General features: G+C 39.3%; 1 protein-coding gene across 3 annotated transcripts in view; it reads left to right on the plus strand.

Annotated features, from left to right (window-relative positions):
- Positions 1–18429, plus strand: part of UBXN2A (UBX domain protein 2A) — a 36606-nt gene extending 18177 nt beyond the window's left edge. For 2 of the 3 annotated variants that reach the window (XM_036121697.2, XM_078056038.1), the window contains exons 4-8: positions 4380–4486; positions 6328–6465; positions 7721–7879; positions 14914–17606; positions 17823–18429. In XM_036121697.2, coding sequence (XP_035977590.1) covers positions 4380–4486; positions 6328–6465; positions 7721–7879; positions 14914–15106 — 597 coding nt within the window. In that variant the 3' untranslated portion in view covers positions 15107–17606; positions 17823–18429. Of the gene's footprint in view, positions 1–4379; positions 4487–6327; positions 6466–7720; positions 7880–11983; positions 12162–14913; positions 17607–17822 lie in introns of those variants that run through there. The other variant, XM_078056039.1, reaches the window with a different exon arrangement.
- Positions 18430–21309: the final 2880 nt, after the last annotated feature.

Raw genomic sequence — 21309 nt, forward strand, 5'->3', positions numbered from 1 at the left:
AAGAAAGAACCCCAAGCAGACTCCACGCTGAGCAGGGAGCCCGATGTGGCGCTCCATCTCAGAACCCTGAGATCAGGACTTGAGCTGAAAATTACAGTCAGTGGTTAACCGACTGAGCCACCCAGGTGCCCCATGGTATTTGAGCCTTTGTATGTGGCACCTTTTTACTCACTGAAAGCTGTTAGAATCTTCTTTTTTTTTTTTTTTTTTTTTTAAAGATTTTATTTATTTATTCATGAGAGACAGAGAGAGAGAGAGAGAGAGAGGCAGAGGGAGAAGCAGGCTCCCCGCGGAGCAGGGAGCCTGATGCAGGACTCGATCCCAGGACCCCGGGATCATGACCTGAGCCGAAGGCAGACGCTTAACCGACTGAGCCACCCAGGCGTCCCGCTGTTAGAATCTTTAACCCTGTGTTCTTATGGGCCTTGATGGTGGGTCCTTTTTCATTCATTCAATCTAGAAACTCATGTTTACCATTCTAGGACATTTTCTTACGTTGCTTATTTTGCTCTCCTCCATTGCTAGTCTCTCTAGAATGCTTTTACTTACATATTGGACCTCTTGGACCAAGCCTCTTAATTTTTTATTGTTTCTTCTATTTTCCACCTCTGTAATTTTGTTCTCTTTTAATTGGGATCTCTCTTTGACCTTATATTCAGTCTATTTATTCAATTTCCATTTTCAGTTTTTTTTTTTTTTTAAGATTTTATTTATTTATTCATGAGAGACAGAGAGACAGAGGCAGAGGGAGAAGGAGGCTCCCTGCGGAGCGGAGAGCCCCATGCAGGACTAGAGCCCAGTGCAGGACTCGATCCCAGGACCCTGGGATCATGACCTGAGCCAAAGACACATTTAACCGACTGAGCCACCCAGGCGTCCCTCCATTTGCAGTTTCTAAGAGCTCTTTTATTTCCTGAATATTCCCTCCCTTTCAGACATTATATTCTCTCATATGAGTGTGTTATCAGTTTTGGATTTTTGTTTTTAAGTTTCTTTTTCTTTTCTTTTTCTTTTTTCTTTTAAGTAGCCTCCATGCCCCATGTGAAGCCCAACACGAGGCTTGAACTCACAGCCCTGAGATCAAAACCTGAGCTAAGATCAAGAGTCGGAACACTTAGGGGTGCCTGGGTGGATTAAGTGTCTGACTGTCAGTTTTGGCTCGGGTTGTGATCTGGGGCGCAGAAGTGGGGAAATGTTGTGGGATCGAGCCCCTCGTCGGGCTCAACATTCTATGAGGAGTCTGCTTAGGACTTCCTCTACCCACCCACCCCCATCCTGTGCTCACGCATGTGCTCTTTCCCTCTCAAGTAAATAAATCTTAAAAAAAAAAAAAAGAATCGGAGGTTAACCAACTGAGCCACCCAGGCGCCCCTGTTTTTCAGTTTCGTCTGTTTTCCTCAGTGTCTTTATGAAGGACTAGTTCTTTTCCTGTTTGTTTTGTTCTCACCTTTTATGTGAATACCCTGAGAACAGAGACTTGGTTATAGGTATAAAAGGGAAGTATAGTTTAGTGGTTAAGAGCGTAGATTCAAGGGGCGCCTGGGTGGCTCAGTGGCTTAAGTGTCCTGCTCTTGATTCTGCTCAGGTCTTCACCTCAGGGTTGTGAGTTCAAACCGCATGTTGGGCTCCATGCTGTGCGTGGAGCCTCCTGTTTTGTTTTGTTTTGATAAGATTTTATTTATTTGAGAGGGAGAGGAATCTAGAGCAGGCTGAGCACAGAGCCCAATGTAGGGCTTGATCCTACAATCGGGAGATCATGACTTTAAAAAAAAAAAAAGGTGTGCATTCAAGCCCTAGCTCCACCCCCTACTTACTGTGTGACTTTGGATAATTTAATCAATCTTCTGTGTTTCCATTTCTATATATAAAGGGATAATGATACCTGCCTTGTGTAGATTTTGGGAGGGGTAAATAAATTTAATAGGGTAAGTGCTTTAAACAGGATTTGTTACACACTAAGTACATAGGTAGGTAGGTAGATGTGCTAATAATATATGCTATCATTATTATGATTATTTTCCCTAACATCATAATGGAATGTTTGTTACTTAATAGGTACTCAATAAACGTATATTGAATAAATAAATGATTGAATAAACGCTACAGACAAAGGAGAGGCGCTACTAGTCTGATAGCTACCTACCTTCCTTCCTTCCTTCCTTCCTTTATTTATTTATGTATGTATCTATGTATGTATTTGAGAGAGAGAACGTGTGGTTGGGGATAGACAAACAGACTCCTGCTGAGTAGGGAGCCTGACATGGGGCTCCAACCCAGGATGCTGAGATCATGACCTGAGCTGAAGTCAGATGCTCAGCTGAGCCACCCAGGCGCCCCTGGTCTGATACCTTCTTTTTTAAAGATTTTATTTATTTTTTTGATAGAGAACACAAGTAGGCAGAGAGGCAGGCAGAGGGAGGGAGAGAGAGAGAGAAGCAGGCTCCCCACCGAGCAGGGAGCCCGATGTGAGGCTCGATCCCAGCACCCTGGGATCATGACCTGAGCTGAAGACAGCCACTTAACTGACTGAGCCACCCAGGTGCCCCTTAAACAGCTTTTTAATCAGTCCTATGTTTAACCTGAAGTACCCTGAATTAAGTAAACTATGGCCCGACATGGGGCTCGAACTCACAACCCCAAGATCAGGAGTTTCATGCTCTCCGAATGAGCCAGCCAGGGACCCCATATACATTATTTTTTTTGATATTTTATATGTGAAGTTTGCTCTTAAGAATGATAGATTAGGGGCGCCTGGGTGGCTCAGTCGTTGGGCGTCTGCCTTCGGCTCAGGTCATGATCCCAGGGTCCTGGGATCGAGCCCCACATCAGGCTCCCTGCTCCGCGGGAAGCCTGCTTCTCTCTCTCCCACTCCCCGTGCTTGTGTTCCCTCTCTCCCTGTGTCTCTCTCTGTCAAATAAATAAATAAAAAATCTTAAATAAAAAAAAAAAAAAAGAAAGATTAAATTTTGCAGAGGGTCGGGGGGATTGGCAGAAGGTGGTCAAATGGCATAAACTTCCAGTTACTACATAAATAAGTACTTGGGATATAATGCACAATGTGATGACTATAGTTAACACTGTTCTATGATACATAGGAAAGTTAAGAGAATAAATCCTTGAAGTTCTCATCACAAGGAGAAAATTCTTTTTTCTTCTTTTTTTTTTTGAAGATTTTATTTTTTTTTATTTTTTTATTTTTAAAGATTTTATTTATTTATTTGACAGAGAGACACAGCAAGAGAGGGAACACAAGCAGGGGCAGACGGAAAGGGAGAAGCAGGCTTCCCGCTGAGCAGGGAGCCTGACGCGCGGGGCTCGATCCCAGGACCCTGGGATCATGACCCAAGCTGAAGGCAGATGCTTAACGACTGAGCCACCCAGGCACCCAAGATTTTATTTATTTATTTGACAGAGAGAGAACATGAGGGGGAGTGGAAGAGGGAGAAGCAGGCTTCCCCCAGAGCAGGGAGCCCGATGTGGGGCTCAATCCCAGGACCCTGGGATCATGACCTGAGCCGAAGGCAGATGCCTAACGAATGAGCCACCCAGGCGCTCCAAATTCTTTTTTCTTCTTTCTTTTCATTATATCTATATAAGATAATGGATATGAGCTGAACCTATTGTGGTAATCATTTCACAATATATGTAAATCAAACCATAATGCTGTATGCATTAAACTTACATAGTGATGTGCGTGTTTCTCAGTAAAACTGAAAAATAATTGTAGTTGTGTTTGGTAATGGATGTTGAGTAAACTTACTGTGGTAATCATTTTGCAATATATGCATATATGAAATCATTATATTGTACAGCTAAAACTAATACAATGTTATATGTCAATTATTTCTGTTTTATTTATTTATTTATTTAAGATTTTATTTATTTATTTGACAGAGACACAGCGAGAGACGGAACACAAGCACGGGGAGTGCGAGAGGGAGAAGCAGGCTCCCGCCGAGCAAGGAGCCCGATGTGGGGCTCCATCCCAGGATCCCAAGATCATGACCCGAGCCAAAGACAGACACTTAACGACTGAGCCACCCAGGCGCCCTGTATCATTCCTTTTTAAAAACTGAGATATAGGGGCGTCTGGGTGGCTCAGTCGTTAGGCGTCTGTCTTCGGCTCAGGTCATGATCCCAGGGTTCTGGGATCGAGCCCTGCATTGGGCTCCCTGCTCTGGGGGAAGCCTGCTTCTCCCTCTCCCACTCCCCCTGCTTGTGTTCCCTCTCTCGCTGTGTCTCTCTCTGTCAAATAAATAAATAAAATCTTTAAAAAAAAAAAGGAATGATACATAAAACATATACAATAGGAAAATTTTTCAGACTCTTAATCTAGGACATTTATTAACAATACATTTTGTTTCTTAACTGCTTTGCAGGTCGATGTAAGTATAAAATTATGGAAAAATGGATTCACAGTCAATGATGATTTCAGAAGTTACTCTGATGGTGCAAGTCAGCAGTTTCTGAACTCCATCAAAAAAGGGTAAGCAGTCTTTGTAAACAGAAGGATTATTTTAGGGGGTGCCTGGGTGGCTCAGTTGGTTAAGCATCTGCCTTCGGCTCAGGTCATGATCCCAGGGTCCTGGGATCGAGCCCCACATCAGGCTCCCTGCTCGGCGGGAAGCCTGCTTCTCCCTCTCCCACTCCTCCTGCTTGTGTTCCTGCTCTCGCTATCTCTCTGTCAAATAAATAAAATCTTTAAAAAAAAAAAAAAAGAAGAGGGGCGCCTGGGTGGCTCTGGGTGGCTCAGTCGTTAAGCGTCTGCCTTTGGATCGGGTCATGATCCCACGGTCCTGGGATCGAGCCCCACATCAGGCTCCCTACTCAGCGGGAAGCCTGTTTCTCCCTCTCCCACTCCCCCTGCTTGTGTTCCCTCCCGCTCTCTGTCTCTCTGTCAAATAAATAAATAAATCTTGAAGGAAAAAAAAAAAGATGAAGGATTATTTTAGGCATGTTTCATTTGGAAGAATCTGTTTTATTGAATATAACTATAGTTGGCATGAATCCCAGAAGCAATATAAAAATATGGATAAATTTCATTATGTAAATATTAAAAACTTATATATACCAAAAGACACTTATATACAGTCAAAAGACAAGTGCCGGGCTGGGGATACTTGTTACATCTATGGAAATGCAAATGGATATATACACAATTCTCACAAATCAGTAAGAAAAATATAGAAGGGATATTTTATATATTTGTACCATTTTATCTACTTAATAACAGAATAGCATGCATTTGGAAAAATGAATGACATTTGTATATTAACATGGAGAGATTTCTATGGTATACTGTTTTTAAAAAGCAGTTTGCAGAATACTGAATAGTGTGTATAGATCAGTACCATCTGTGGAAGAAATAAAATAATTACATGGAGCTTTACTATATGTATAGAGAAAAATCTAGGAGTTGCAACACCAAAGTTTTATGGATTTTTGTTTTGTTTTGTTTTTAAGTTAAGTTGTAGGCCCAACGTGGGGCTTGAACTCATGACCCCAAGATCAGTAAGAGTTCCATGCTGGGATGCCTGGCTGGCTCAGTGGGTGGAGCATGCGACTCTTGATCTTGGGGTTGTGAGCCCAAGAGGTTGTGAGTTGGAGCCCCATGTTGGGTATAGAGATTACTTTAAAAAAAAAAAAAAAAAGTCACATGCTCCACCCACTGAGCCAGTCAGATGTCCCCAGTTTTTTATTAAAGTGAGAGTGGGATTAATAAGGACTGTCACTTTCGAAGTTGACTTGTGTTTACAGTTGTATTTATTATTATTTTTTTAAGATTTTTATTTATTTATTTGACAGCAAGCACAAGCAGGGGGGAGCGGCAGGCAGAGGGAAGAGGGAGGAGGAGGCTTCCCACTGAGCAGGGAGCCCAATGCGGGACTTGATCCCAGAACTCTGGGATCATGACCTGAGCTGAAGGCAGATGCTTAACTGACTGAGCCACCCAGGCGTCCTGAGGCTGCGACTCTTGATCTCAGGGATGTGTGTTTGAACCCCATTTGGGTATAGAGATTACTTAAAAATAAAATCTTTAAAAAAATTACATCTAGGGGCACCTGGATGGCTCAGTCGGTCCTGTGATCAAGCCCAAGTTGGGGCTTCTCCCTCTCCTCCCTGCTTGTGCTCTCTTTCACTGTCTCTCTCTCTCTCTCAAATAATAAATAAAATCTTCTTTTAAAAATTACATTTAGTTTTTTATTGTAAAGATTATATGCCACTTATTTCTGTATATTTTTCAGTATATTTGCGTAGTGAGAATAAGTTTTTCAGAGAAAGAAAAAACATTGGAAGCTTTATCACTTTGTTTCTTTACCTTCCAAGGGAATTACCTTTGGAATTACAGGGAATTTTTGATAAAGAGGAGGTGGATGTTAAAGTTGAAGACAAAAAAAATGAAGTATGTATGTCAACGAAACCTGTGTTCCAGCCTTTCTCAGGACAGGGTCACAGACTGGGAAGGTGAGTAGGCTCATAATCTGTGCTTTCCACACACAGGCTTGACTAATATTCAGCATGTCTTTATTTTATGATATAGACCAGCTCTATAGACCTTATCATTTCTCTCATTGGAAATGAGATTTTTCATGTTAACTTTTATGAGGACTCCTAAGTCCTATTTACCTTAGTGTAAATTAGCATATGCTGGCAGTACACTAAAAAGTCATGGAGGCTTTTCTGATTTTACCAAATTAAAGGACCTGGATTATTGAGGACCTTAGGCACAATTGATGGGTAAACAGTTTTTCTCCTTGCACCCACCACTTGAGCATTGCCATTAAGGCACAGAGCACATATGCTAGCTTTGCATTTAGGGCTCCATTTGGTAGTTACCAGCGCCTTCCACATTGTGTTCTGTAATAAGTATCTGAATTTTGCAGTAATGAAAATGAAAAATTCATCATAAAATTAATACCCCTATCAAAGCCTTTAATTGTCAAACTTTGAAGTCTTCATCCTATTGAATACTACGCTTTATGACAGTATACAAAGAGGTTAGATATGTGATCATTTTTATGAATTCTCATAGATTATCAAGATTGGTAAAGTTATCTGCATATTCATCCACACATACAAAAATATTCAGATGTGACTTTCAGAATGATCAGGAAATACTTTGCTTCCTTTTTTTCCCCCCTTTGTAATCTAAGGACTAATTTCTGTAGAGAACTTATAATTTTTTAAAAGTTTTTATTTATTCATTTATTTAAGTAATTTCGACACCCAATATAGGGCTCAAACCAATGATCCTTGGATCAAGAGTCCCAGTCACAAGCTCTTCTGAAGAGCTTCTGAGCCAGCCACACCCCCCCCCTTTGTTGTGTTTTTTTGGTTTGTTTGTTTTTGTTTTTGAGAACTTATCATTTCTTATAGAAATTTTAACCTGGGGAGTAGTAGATAAAATTTATAGATCTTTCAACCCTATAAAATTGTCTGTTCTATAAGGTACTATTAAAATAATTACAATATACTTACATACCACTATACAGTCTTACAAATTACTCGGATATGCATAATTTCATTAGGATCCTAGATTGATCATATATGATGGACATAAGTAATATTAGTATCTTTATGTTATTATTCAGGAAACAGCTGTGACTTGCTAAAATCTTCCTAAAAGGTATACTTAATGTAGAAGTTTTATAGTATTTGTTCAATGATTAAGCTCTGCCTAACGACGTGCCATCTGACTTTGTTGTCTGGCTTTTCTTAGTGCCACACCAAAAATTGTTTCTAAGGCAAAGAGTATTGAAGTTGAGAATAAAAATAATTTGTCTGTTGTTCAACTAAACAATCTGGAACCCATCACTAATGTACAGATCTGGTTAGCCAATGGAAAAAGGATTGTCCAGAAATTTAACATTTCTCATAGGTGAGTCTTCCATTTCATCATTTGTCTGAATTTTTTCATGTTTAAATTTCTTTTCAGTTCAGTCGGCAGTTTTTAAGAACTAACCAAGGATCTTATCAGTTCTCTAAACATAATATATCACGACAATAGAATTAATGAAGTACTTTCAATTTGTTTTATGGATTATCATTTTTATCATTTGATTGGTTTTCCTATGTAACTAAATATTATGTAATTTTTATTTCTTTTAAGATTTGTTATTTCGGGGGGGGAAGGGCAGAGGGAGAGGAAGAGAGAGAATCTCAAGCAGACTCCCTCCTGAGTGTGGAGCCCAACACAAGGTTCTGTCTCACAGCCCTGAGATCATGACCCCAGCCGAAATCAAGAGGTGAACACTTGGGGTGCCTGGGTGGCTCAGTCAGTTAAGCGGCTGCCTTTGCCTCAGGTTATGATCTCAGGGTCCTGGGATTGAGCTCCACCTCACTTCTCCCTCTCCCTCTGCCCCATCCCTGCTCGTGCCCTTTCTCTCTCTTTCCTCTTTCTCCTCTTTCTCTCAAATAAATAAATAAAATCTTTTTTTTTTTTTAATTTTTATTTATTTATTTGACAGAGACACAGCGAGAGAGGGAACACAAGCAGGGGGAGTGGGAGAGGGAGAAGCAGGCTTCCCGCTGAGCAGGGAGCCCAATGCGGAACTCGATCCCAGGACCCTGGGACCATGACCTGAGCCAAAGGCAGATGCTTAAGGACTGAGCCACCCAGGCGCCCCCAGAAGCATATATTTATTTATTTATTTTTTAAATATTTATTTATTTGACAGAGAGAGAGAGCGAGAGAGGGAACACAAGCAGGGGGAGTGGGAGAGGAAGAAGCAGGCTTCCTGCTGAGTGGGGAGCCCGATGTGGGGCTCGATCCCAGGACCCTGGGATCATGACCTGAGCCGAAGGCAGACGCTTAACGACTGAGCCACCCAGGTGCCCCCAGAAGCATATATTTAAATGGTGCCTTAGAATGTTCTTCTGTGACCCAAATTCCTTTTAAATGGGAGGAAGTCAAACTAAACAGGTGGGAAATGGAAGAGAGGATTTGTTATTCCAATCTAAGGTTGTTTCTTTTTAGGGAAATAATATAATCTCAACTTCTTTGTCTAGAAAAATACTTCCAACATTTTTAGTAACAAATAGTCACCTAGATTTTTTCTTTTCGTGAATGACTGAAGCATTTAAAAAAACTTTGGCCAACAGTATTTATTAAGTGATTATTAATCAGGCTTTGTTTTCATTTTTTTAATTTTTAAATTAAAAAAATTTTTAGGATAAATCTATAATTTTATTACAAAACCATTCTTTTGGCGTTAGTCAGTTACAGTGAGCAAGATAACTGTGAGTGTGGCATAGCGCTCTAAAGTAACAGTTGCATTTCCTGCTTCCTGAGCTAAAATTTAAGTTACATTATATCCATTACATACAAGTTACCTACACTCATTAATGCTGCAAATCCTGACCCATATCCCCTTTAGGGAGGAGCTGATGCTAAGGGATTAGAGTAAATGTTAATATACAAAAGTTCCTTCATGGGACTCTCTGTTTCTTCTCCCCCCAAATTGCTTTTTGCTTTAAAATAATCAAATTGCTGGTCTGAATAGCAGCACCCAAGGAGCATCACAGTTGGTTCTTAAAAAGCAGTGCAATACATGTTTTATACCACAGGCAAAGGGAGTGATCACTTTAGTTTGAAACTCCTGTGTTAGAGTCTCTTCAGAAATTAAGGGATTCCATCAATTTCTTCCAGATGGTGTTACTGCTGTACATTTGTTGGTGGGTCACTTTCTATGCTGTGTTTGCTTTGAAGGGATCTTCAGTATATCTCCCAATATTCCTTTCTTAAAGTGTCCTTTTTTTTTTTTAGCTAGGATTTCACACAACTCTAATGCTTTATTAAGAGTGTCCTCCTTGGGGTGGCTGGCTGGCTCAGTCGGTAGAGCGTGCGACTCTTGATCTCAGGGTTGTGAGTTCCGGCCCCATGTTGGGTGTAGAGATTATTTAAAAATAAAATCTTTTAAAAAGAGAGAATGTCCTCCTCGTTGTCACATTGGTTTTCTAGCATGTCTTTATAGATGTCTGCGAGAAAGGCAATTAGGGGGACCTGTGACTTGGTTGTAAATCAAGTAACTGATTTTTTTTTTTTTTTAAGATTTTATTTATTTATTTGACAGAGAGAGACACAGCGAGAGAGGGAACACAAGCAGGGGGAGTGGGAGAGGGAGAAGCAGGCTTCCCGCCCAGCAGGGAGCCCAATGCGGGGCTCGATCCCAGGACCCTGGGATCATGACCGGAGCCGAAGGCAGACACTCAACAACTGAGCCACCCAGGCGCCCCTCAAGTAACTGATTTAGTAGATTGGGCTATTTGGAAAGACCACAGTCCTGTAAAATCCCTTTCAAATAGCTGATGCACTTTTATTATATGGTATTAGTTTGATCAGTCACAGAGTGTACTGGACTTTTCTCTCCAATATAGCCAGTAGTGTTAAAAATTACGAAGTATCTTTGGTTCCAGACAGTTATTTCTCAAATCCTCCCTAAGAAATTGGTCTACAATGGGGTGCCTGGGTGGCTCAGTCGTTAGGCGTCTGCCTTCAGCTCGGGTCATGATCCCAGGGTCCTGGGATTGAGTCCCGCATCGGGCTCCCCGCTTGGTGGGGAGCCTGCTTCTCCCTCTCCCTCTCCCTCTTCCTGCTGCTCCCCCTACTTGTGCTCTCTCTGTCAAATAAATAAATAAAATCTTAAAAAAAAAAATTGGTCTACATATTGCAGCTCATTATCCCAAAGTTTAAATTCCTGAATAACCCATTGTTGATGTTGCCAGCTATAATTCTTTGCATCCTGATTAAGAGTATCAGCAATAAACTCAGGGTCCTCAGATGGAAACTTCATAGTTTTTGGGCTGTTCCTCAAATATTGCAGTGATGTAGTTCATTTCCTCATGTCAGTCATTTTGAGGTGACTTTGAGAACTCTATGAAAATGCCACATTGTATAATTGGCTGCATTTTAACTCAGTAGCATCTCTGGTTAGTTTAAAAGCTCATTCACTTCAGGGGCGCCTGCATGGCTCAGTTGGTTAGGCGTCCAAATCTTTTTTTTTTTTTAAGACTTTATTTATTTGACAGAGAGAGAGACAACGAGAGAGGGAACACAAGCAGGGGGAGTGGGAGAGGGAGAAGCAGGCTTCCCACTGAACAGGGAGCCCTATGAGGGGCTTGATCACAGGACCCTGGGATCATGACCTGAGCCGAAGGCAGATGCTTAATGACTGAGCCACCCAGGTGCCCTAAGCGTCCAAATCTTGATTTTGACTCAGGTCATGATCTTGGGTGGTGGGGTCGAGCCCTACATAGGGCTCTGTGCTCAGTGAGGAGGAGTCTGCTGGAGATTCTGTCTCTTCCTCTCCCTCTGCCCTTCCCCTGCCCCACTCTTGTCCCCATGCACTCCCTCGCTCGCTCACTCTCTCTAGGGAATAAAAAAAAAACCAAAAAAACCCTCATTCCCTTCTTTCATCACACTGCAGAATGGCCCAGAAATAATCAAATCTCAATTTTCCACCGTAAATGATCTGGACCACTGGATTGAAGCCATCATTCTGCTCTGTCCCTGTGCAAGACAGGTGGGCGAGTCCAGACTCAGGAACCCGCCATCCATAGGGGTGCCACTGCTTCTCTGGGCTCAGCTGCCATAGCTTCTTCCTGCTGCTTCTGACTCTGGGGCTCTGGCTAACCTGGCTTGCTGCCCTGTGCAGCCTCCCCAAGCCCTGAGATGGTCACCATCTCGCCTCAGTCCACAGCAGAGGTGGCCCAGGCTTTGTTTTGTTTTGTTTTTTTTAATTTTTAGTTTATTTATTTTTTTTAGTAATCTCTACACCCAACGCGGGGCTCAAACTCAGTCGCATGCTCTTCTGACATAGCTAACCAGGCACCACCCTCCACGCTTTGTTTTTAAATTGGAATTTTATTCCAGTTTTTACATTGATATATAATATCCTGAACTAGTTGGGTTTAAGGCTACCATCTTGCTGTTTGTTTTCTCGTTACCCCTTGTCTTTTATTCTTTTTTTGTTTTTTTTTTAAGGTTTCATTTATTTGACAGAGCACGCTCACACACACAACATGCCGGGGGAGCGGCAGGCAGAGGGAGAGGGAGAAGCGGACTCCCCTCTGAGCAGGGAGCCTGATGCAGGGCTTGATCCCAGGGCCCTGGGATCATAACCTGAGCCAAAGACAGATGTTTAACCGACTGAGCCACCCAGGTGCCATATTCTTTTTTTTTTTTTTAAGGTTTATTTATTTCATTTTTGAGAGAGTGAGCACAGGTGCAAGGGAGAAAGAGAATCCCAAGCCGACTCCATGCTGATCATGGAGCCCCACACAGGGCTCAAGCTCATGACTCTGAGATCATGACCCTAGCCAAAACCAAGAGTCAGGTCCCCAAATGACTGCACCACCCAGGCGCCCCTATTCTTTTTTTTTTTAGATTTGTTTATTTATCTGGGGTTGGGGGAAGGGGCAGAGGGAGAGACAGTTCTAAGCAGACTCCACGCTGATCGTCAAGTCCCACTCAGGAAACCGAGAGTTGGACGCTTAACTGACTGCACCACCCAGGCGCCCCTTTTTATTCTTTATTCGTCCTTTTTTGCCTCCTTTTGAGCTTAATGTGTACTTACTATTTTTATCCTCTTACAGCTTTTTAGATTTGCATTTTTTTATTCTCTTAATGGCAACATAGAGATCACAGTATACGTTTAAAAATTTTTACTACAGGGTTCCTGGGTGGCTCAGTCGTTAGGCGTCTGCCTTCGGCTCAGGTCATGATCTCAGGGTCCTGGGATCGAGCCCCGCATCGGGCTCCCTGCTCGGTGGGAGGCCTGCTTCTCCCTCTCCCACTCCCCCTGCTTGTGTTCCCTCTCTCGCTGTCTCTCTCTCTCTGTCAAATGGATAAGTGAAATCTTTTATTTATTTATTTATTTATTTATTTATTTATTTTAAGATTTTATTTATTTCTTAAATCGGGCCAAGCGGGGAGCCCAATGCGGGACTCGATCCCAGGACCCTGGGATCATCACCTGAGCCAAAGGCAGACACTTAACAACTGAGCCACCCAGGCGCCCTAAGTGAAATCTTTTTAAAAAAAAAAAGAAATTTTTTATTTTTACTGCATCGTTCCTTTAATCTTTACTGTTTTCTTTTTATATTTATATCATTTGCCATTAGCTTTAGACTTTCGTTATCCCAACTTTTGGTATCCAAATAATACATGAAACTGTGTCCTAGACTTTTTTGGCAACTCACACAGGTTTAATAGAGTGGCAATTAATGAATTTTAGTGAATTGATTAGGAGAATTCTGCTTTTCGTGATACGGCATATTTCATTAATTCTGAATTAAACATTTTTTCACATTTTAGCCTCTCTGAAATGGGGGTTTATCCTAAAATCCATGGTTGGCTACATGGCAGTCATTACATAATTATCTTTGTCTTGGCATCTACCTCAAAGCATGCAGAACAAGTGTCAGCTGAACAAAAAAAATCTGAGGCAGTATCTTTTTTATTTTTATTTTTTTTAAAGATTTATTTATTTGACAGAGAGAGACACAGCGAGAGAGGGAACACAAGCAGGGGGAGTGGGAGAGGGACAAGCAGGCTCCCCACTGAGCAGGAAGCCCGATGTGGGGCTCGATCCCAGGACCCTGGGATCATGACCTGAGCCGAAGGCAGACGCTTAACGACTGAGCCACCCAGGCGCCCCGAGACAGTATCTTTTTTAAAGAAATTCTTTATCACCAACACACCTGTTAATACAGAGGGCTGGTATTATGTGGAAAAATATGTACCAGGGGCACCTGGGTGGCTCAGTCGGTTAAACATCTGCCTTTGGCTCAGGTTATGATCTCAGCGTCCTGGGATCGAGCCCCGCATCGGGCTCCCTGCACAGTGAGAAACCTGCTTCTCCCTCTCCCCCTGCTCATGCTCACTCTCTCTGTCTCTCTCTCTTAAATAAATAAAATTTTAAAAAAAGAAAGAAAAGAAAAATATGTACCAAATTATGACCAAATCAAAAGTGATTCAAAGGATCTGAGTCTGAACAATGTTCAAGTATTAGGAATGGCTTAACAATTCTAATAGAAGCACATGCTTAATTTGAGAAATATTTACATGAAATTAAGTTAATTGTGCTTTCAATAAATTTAAAAATTCTAAGTTAAAATATTTTGTCATAATTTGGATTTTTTTAGCAACACATAAAATGATGTGTCTTAAAAATCAGTGGCATCTTAGTTGTAATGAACTCTGCATGTGTTCTTTCTACATACATACACATATACTTAGGTGAACATAACTTTGAGCTACCTCCAAAATTGCACATTGTAATGTTGATTTTACTAACTGAAATTCTACCTACACTGAGTTAAGAATTTTCCTAATTGTGTTTGAAACACAGCATGACCTGGTATTTAAGAGATGCAGCCTGTATCTGTGTAATTACTAGTGTGACCATATTTGATCCATTCAGAGTCAGATATAGATACATACAATTTCTGTTATAGGAACTTTCAGATACACACACACTTCAAACAAAAGAGAAGATACAGTGATCCCTCACTCAGTTCCACTGAACTGTTTCCAAGGAAATCTTAGACTTCGTATAGTTTCCTATGTAAATAGTTCAATATAACTCTAAAAGAGATGTACTCTATAAAAATGTAACCATAACATTATATAAGACTGATGAATCACTGAACTCTACCTCTGAAACTAATAATATATATTAAATTTAAAACAAAAAATAAAATGTAACCATAATACCCTTGTCACACTGAAGATAATTAATAGTAGTTCCTTACTATCCAGGGTCAACCTTTAAAAAGCCCAAATGATCAGTTCTGTCATCATAATTTGACTATTCTATGTATTAATGTAGCTAGATAGGTATCTTCAAGTTATTACCTTACATTAATTCCAGTTTTCATAAAATTATATTAATAGTTTGTGCTATTTTACAGGATAAGCCACATCAAAGACTTCATCGAAAAATACCAAGGATCTCAAAGAAGTCCTCCCTTTTCCCTGGCCACAGCTCTTCCTTTCCTCAAATTGCTAGATGAAACACTCACATTGGAAGAAGCAGATTTACAGAATGCTGTAGTCATTCAGAGACTCCAAAAAACCGCTGAACCTTTTAGAGAACTTTCATAACATTGATTTTGATACACTAAGTTTGCAGAGAAATGATGGTTGTAAATGAACATGCAAACCAAAATGAGGGAAAGGAAGTCAGATTCGCTGGACTTTTAGTTCGGGCATTATTTAACTCCCTCCTGATGAGAAGATTTTTAAATAAGTACAAGTTAGGAATGTGAACTATGACTGGAAACTATATTCAATGCACTTTTTCCAAAAGACTACTCAGAAAGAAAACTATACTTATTTTCAAATACCAGTTATTCAATGATAAGATATATTAAATCGATCATATAGAATCTCAATGTGGTATAAATTAGCAAATGTATTCACAGCATCATTCATTCAAATATTCCCAACCAGCAGTGGTTTGTTTAGATGTTAGCTGTCTCAGATTTTTTAAATAGCAATATATTAAGAAAATTATACATGACAGGTTAAAAAACATCAATGTAATTATTTTACATCTGAGATACAGTCAGAAGGTTAGAAGGAACTTCTTTCACCACAGCTATGCCTGAACCTCCAAGTGGTCTCCATTTTTATTTTCTAATGGCAATATATACTCATGTTATTTTGGCACAGTATCTAAAATGTATTTTAAGGATAAAATTGTACAGCTTAGTATAATGTCAATATTAATCTGCCTATTCACATTTCGACATTTTCAAGAAGTGTAATTTTTAAAAATTTCTGTCCAGGAACCCGAGTTCATCCCTTATTTTTTCTTTTGAAAATTAGGGATTTGTTTTTAGCTAACATTTTTGAGTAAGCCTTTCATTTGCTACCATTCACTTAGAATCTAATGCTTGTGTTGGCACATTGCTATTAATATTTTTTAAATGCATCACATAAACTATGGTTTTCTGTTCCATATATCAGAGTCAGCCTGGGTACACATTAAAGGATTATTTGTTACATTCTGATGCCACCAAGGAAGTCATGTTTTGTATCTTAATCTTTTAATTCGAACTGGTTAGACTTCTATATTTCACCGTCAGATTGAATTCCCTTGCCTGAAGATAAGTTTAAGAAGCTTTTTTTTTTTTTTCAAATTATTTATTGAATCTTATTTAAAGCAAAATTTACATTGAATGTGCCAAGGAACTAAGTAGCCATACCTATCAGCAGTAATGTTCACAGGGCACTGGCTGTCTGCTGGAAAGAGCAGTTCTCAAACTTTCTGGTCTCAAGAACTTTTGTGTATGTGGGTAATATATATGATATTGAAAATAAAAAATTATAAAATATTCATTAAAAATAATAAGCACATGTTAATGTAAAATACATTTTAATGAAAAGCATTTTCTAAAAAATTTAGTGAGAAAAGTGGCATTGTATTCCATTTTTTGCAACTATCTTTACTGTCTGACTTAAAGAAGACAGATGGAATCTCATGTCTGCTTCCACATTCAATCTGTTGTGATATTGCACATCATGTAGCCTCTAGTAAGTGCTGCTGTATATTCATGAGAAAAGGGGGGGGGAAGCAAGTAATGTCTTAGTTTGGTTATGAAAATAGTTTGACTTTACGGACCTCTTGAAGGAACCATTCTTACGAAGCAGTTTACAATGATTCTCACATCTTAGTGTTAGAATCACTTGGGAAGCATTTCAAAATGTCTATTCCAGGCAACCACCACACACATTCTGATTCATTGTATCTGGGATGGGTCCCAGATCTCTGCATTTGTAGTCTCAAGTGATTTTTAGGTATGTAGTAGAAGAACCAGTGTTCAGGGAATCCTGCATTATACTTGCACCCTAAGAAAATAAACCTGCGTGCTTCACCACAAACAATGGAAGAAGTCTCTCCACTGAAATGGGACTTCTAGACCTTTTAAGTTTTATTCTTTATCTCCCACAGTTGGTTCTTAGACTGTTCCCCTTAACTCTTAATTAATCATGATATAAACCTATACTACTTCTCCTCTAAGCACGGCTGAGAGGAGGCTGGAACATTTAAAAGAGATTTTCATTAGAAGCTCAGAAATAATAAAAGGGAAATGCACATAACTAGATGACCTGGATTATAAGCTGCATCTTCTGTTGGAGGTCCATATTAAGACTGCTTCCTTTTCTAGCTCCCAGCCTTCCACATGGTAGAAGCCTTTTTATCAGGAAGAGAGGGAGGGCAAAGGAGAATCTTTTCCTTTTGTCATTTACTTTCAGAAATGAACAGGTATATAATAGAAAATACTGTCATTATGTTTACAGCTGTAGTAGAGCCCTCTCTAGTGAAACATAATGGCATTCTTAAAATGAGGGGATGGTAAAAATCAGTGAACACTTTCAAATATAAAAAGATGATTGTTATTATTATTTTTCAAGAGTCTGTAAGAAAATGTTTCCTATAGGCCTATCATGAAGCATTGTATAATTTAATTTGCATAATTATAGTCTCTGTGATTCTCCATATATTTCTATAAAGGGGCTTCTCATTGGAAATATTTTTCTTGTACCTCCTTTGTGGATTTTCCAGTTTATAATTATTTATCCAGAAGGTACATTGGAGGTTTTCTTTTTTTTTTTTTTTAAAGATTTTTATTTATTTATTTGAGAGAGAGAGAGAATGAGAGACAGAGGGCACGAGAGGGAAGAGGGCAGAGGGAGAAGCAGACCCCCTGCTGAGCAGGGAGCCCGATGTGGGACTCGATCCCGGGACTCCAGGATCATGACCTGAGCCGAAGGCAGTCGCTTAACCAACTGAGCCACCCAGGCGCCCATGGAGGTTTTCTTGTGTGTACATGTAGAATACACCCCAGTGAGAAGTTCCTATGGAGAAAGACCCATTGTCAGCAATAACTTTCATTTTTTCTAACTGTGAATACCTTCATTAATGTGAATAATATTCTCAGAGGTTTTCAAAATGAGAATCATAAAATTTCTACTTTAAAAGTTCAAAATTGTAAAGTTGTTAATTAAATGTGTAGATTATGTAAAACATACTTTAGAAAATATAAATTGAATTTGGCAAGGCAAGGGAAGGCAAACTTGAAAATAAACATTTTAGGTGTAGGATACAATTTGACCTACGTAGTTGTTTCAAAACCCGTCAGTTTCTTGAAAAATCATTGTTAAGGCTGATACAAGAAGTACATTTCTAGTTTTACAGATTCTAATTTAATGGTTAAATTACTATGCATTATGTAGGCTGTAAAACTGGTCTTATTTTATATACTTTTCTCATTCAGAACACTTCATTACGTTTCATTGTGTTGAAAATACGGTATTATGCATCTGTTTCAGTGCCTTATTTTTAAATCAAGCTTTTGCTAACGGTTAAAGAACTGTTGTCTTAAGAATGAAATAATTCATTAAAAGGATCTGTGAAATAATCTACAGTTGTTTCTTATACAATAGTTACATCTGGGTTCATTTGTTATTTTTATTTGGCATTGGCAAAGCCATTCAGTTTGAGAATTAACATTTATCAGGTGCCTTCTGTTTGCCAGGTACTTTAATCAGTGTTACTTTCATTTAATCCTCAGAAATGTGAAAATGTGATATTTTTAATACATTCATCCATCAGTTGATGGACATTTGGGTTTCACTTTGGGTTATAAATAATGTTGCTATGAACATTTGTGTTCAAGTTGTTGTGTGAACATGTTCAGAGGTAGGTTTTTTTAAAAACCATTTGTGTCCTGAGTTGAACTAGCATGAAGACTCCTTGGTAGGGTTTACTTCTTTGTTCTTTCTGTAAGTACAAACCATTTAATTAAGAAATTGCTCATCACACTAAATCTTCAGATACAAGTGGCTTATTTGATAGACTAATATTTGGCTCTTTGTCATTTGCTTTAAATATTTTTTTCACAGATAATTCATATTCATTGTAGAAAATTGTAAAATGCTGGAATGATCTTTAAATCACCAATTTCACCTTTCAAATAATATAACCACTAATAACATTTTGGTGTACATCCTTTCAGGTATTTTTTAAGTGAATCAGTGTTTTATATTAATTAAAAGGCAGGCTTCTTGGTTATTGTAATGCTGTTTTATCTATTGAAGTCTAACGTATTTGTCTTTAAAAATTACATTCAGAACATGGCATCATTTTAACTAGAATAATAGCTGTTAGCGACAAATGCCTTTTAATTACATTTTTGTGCAGGGGGGCAAAAAAAAAAGATGCAGGGTTTCTTTTTTTACTTCTTTTTAAAATTTTAAAATTGTGGTAGTATATGCAGCAAAGTACAAATATTGGGAATGAAGTGCTTCCAGACCTAAAAATGCTATAAAATGATGTATGTGAAAGTAGATTATCCAAAGAAACTTCAGCTTGAGTTTAAGTTTCCAAGGACTTAAACATTTAGCACATGCATTATCTAATTATCCTTCCACTGTTGATAAGGCTGCAATCAAGAAAACAGGAGGTACCCATTTTGTAGGTTAAAGAATTGAGGCATATTTGCAGTATATACAAATACTGAATCATTACTTTGTACACCTGAAACTAGTATACTGTTATATGTCAATTATACCTCTATTTAGAAAAAATAATTGAGGCATAGAAAATGATTTAGACTGGGTAGTATATACTTTAGGATTATATTTAGCTGTGACAGAAAAGTCTAAACTAATAGTGACTTACAAAACAAAATTTTATTTATTTCCATGCAAAAGTCCAGAGGGAAGCAATTCAGAACTGGTAGGTCAACTTCATAAAACTTCAGACTCATGTGTTGTTCATCTGCCGATACCAGCACTTAACCCAAGGCCACAAGAGAGCTGCTCTAGCACTAGTCACATCTGCATTCCATCCAATGGGAAGAAGCACACACCTTTCCTTTTAAAAAACAGAAAAACGGCTTTATTGGGATATAATTCACACACCTTACCATTTACCCAATTAAAGTGTACAATTCGGTGGCTTTTAGTGTAGACAGGATTGTGCAACCACCACTACAATCTAACTTTAGAATATTTTCATCCTGTGTTCAGCCCTGTACTCATTCTCTACCCAAAGTCCTAGGCAACCACAAATCTAAATTCTGTCTGCAGATTTACCTATACTGGACATTGCATATAAATGGAATCATACAATATATGGTTTTTGCATCTTTTCATTTAAGGTTTCCAAAGTTCATCCATGTTCTTTTTATTGTGGAATACTAGTCCATTGTATGGATATACATTTATCCATCAGTTGATGGACATTTGGGTTTCACTTTGGGTTATAAATAATGTTGCTATGAACATTTGTGTTCAAGTTTTTGTGTGAACATGTTTTTTTCTAAGGTATATAGTTAGGAAGAATTGCTGGGTCATAAGGTGATTCCAGGTTTAACTTTCTGAAGAGGCAGAGTTCCATAGTGCCTCCGCCGGTTAACATGTCCACTAGCAAGGTGTGACTTCTCCACACCCTCCCCAGTGCTTGTTCCTGTTGGCCATTTTAATCCTAGGCATCCAGTGGTGTATTTTGTAATTTTGTATTAATGACATAAGCATCTTTTCATGTGCTCATTGTCTGTCTTTGGAGAAATCACCTATAGAAATCCTTTGCCCATTTTTAAATTGGGTTGTCTTTTATTGTTGAGTTGTAAGAGTTCTTTATATATTCCAGTACCAGTCTTTAAGATTTGCAGATAATTCTCCCATTCGGTGGGTCATCTTTTCACTTGTTGGATGGTTTGCAACACAAAATTGTTCGTTTAGATAGTCCAACTTGTGTCATAAGAAACAGTTGTCTAATCCAAGGTTATTAAGATTTGCTCCTGTTTTCTTTTTTTAAAGATTTTTTTTTTTAATTTATTTGACAGCGAGAAAGGGAACACAAGCAGGGGGAGGGGTGGAGGGAGAAACAGACTCCCCACTGAGCTGAGAGCCCGACGTGGGGCTCGATCCCAGGACTCTGGGATCATGACCTGAGCCGAAGGCAGATGCTTAACAACTGAGCTACCCAGGCGCCCCTTCGAGATGTTTTATAGTAGATGTTTTATCGTTTTAGCCTTTACACTTAGGTCTTTGGTGCATTTTCGGTTACTTTTTGTGTGCGATGTGACCCCTTCCCTTTGAAGGACTTTCCTGGCAAACTGCATGTACGCTGCTCTGCTCTCATTCACCGGCTGAACTGAGTTACGTGGCTACACCCATCTCATCTGCGAGAGGCTGGGCAATGTGTGTTTCAGGCATCTTGTATCAAATGTAGGTTGTGAACCTGTTCAGCCATAGTCTAAGCAAGTCAATTCTAGCTTCGTTTTTCAAATACA

This window comes from Halichoerus grypus, chromosome 10 (genome assembly GCF_964656455.1).
Source record: "Halichoerus grypus chromosome 10, mHalGry1.hap1.1, whole genome shotgun sequence".
In the NCBI taxonomy this organism is placed as follows: Eukaryota; Metazoa; Chordata; class Mammalia; order Carnivora; family Phocidae; genus Halichoerus; species Halichoerus grypus.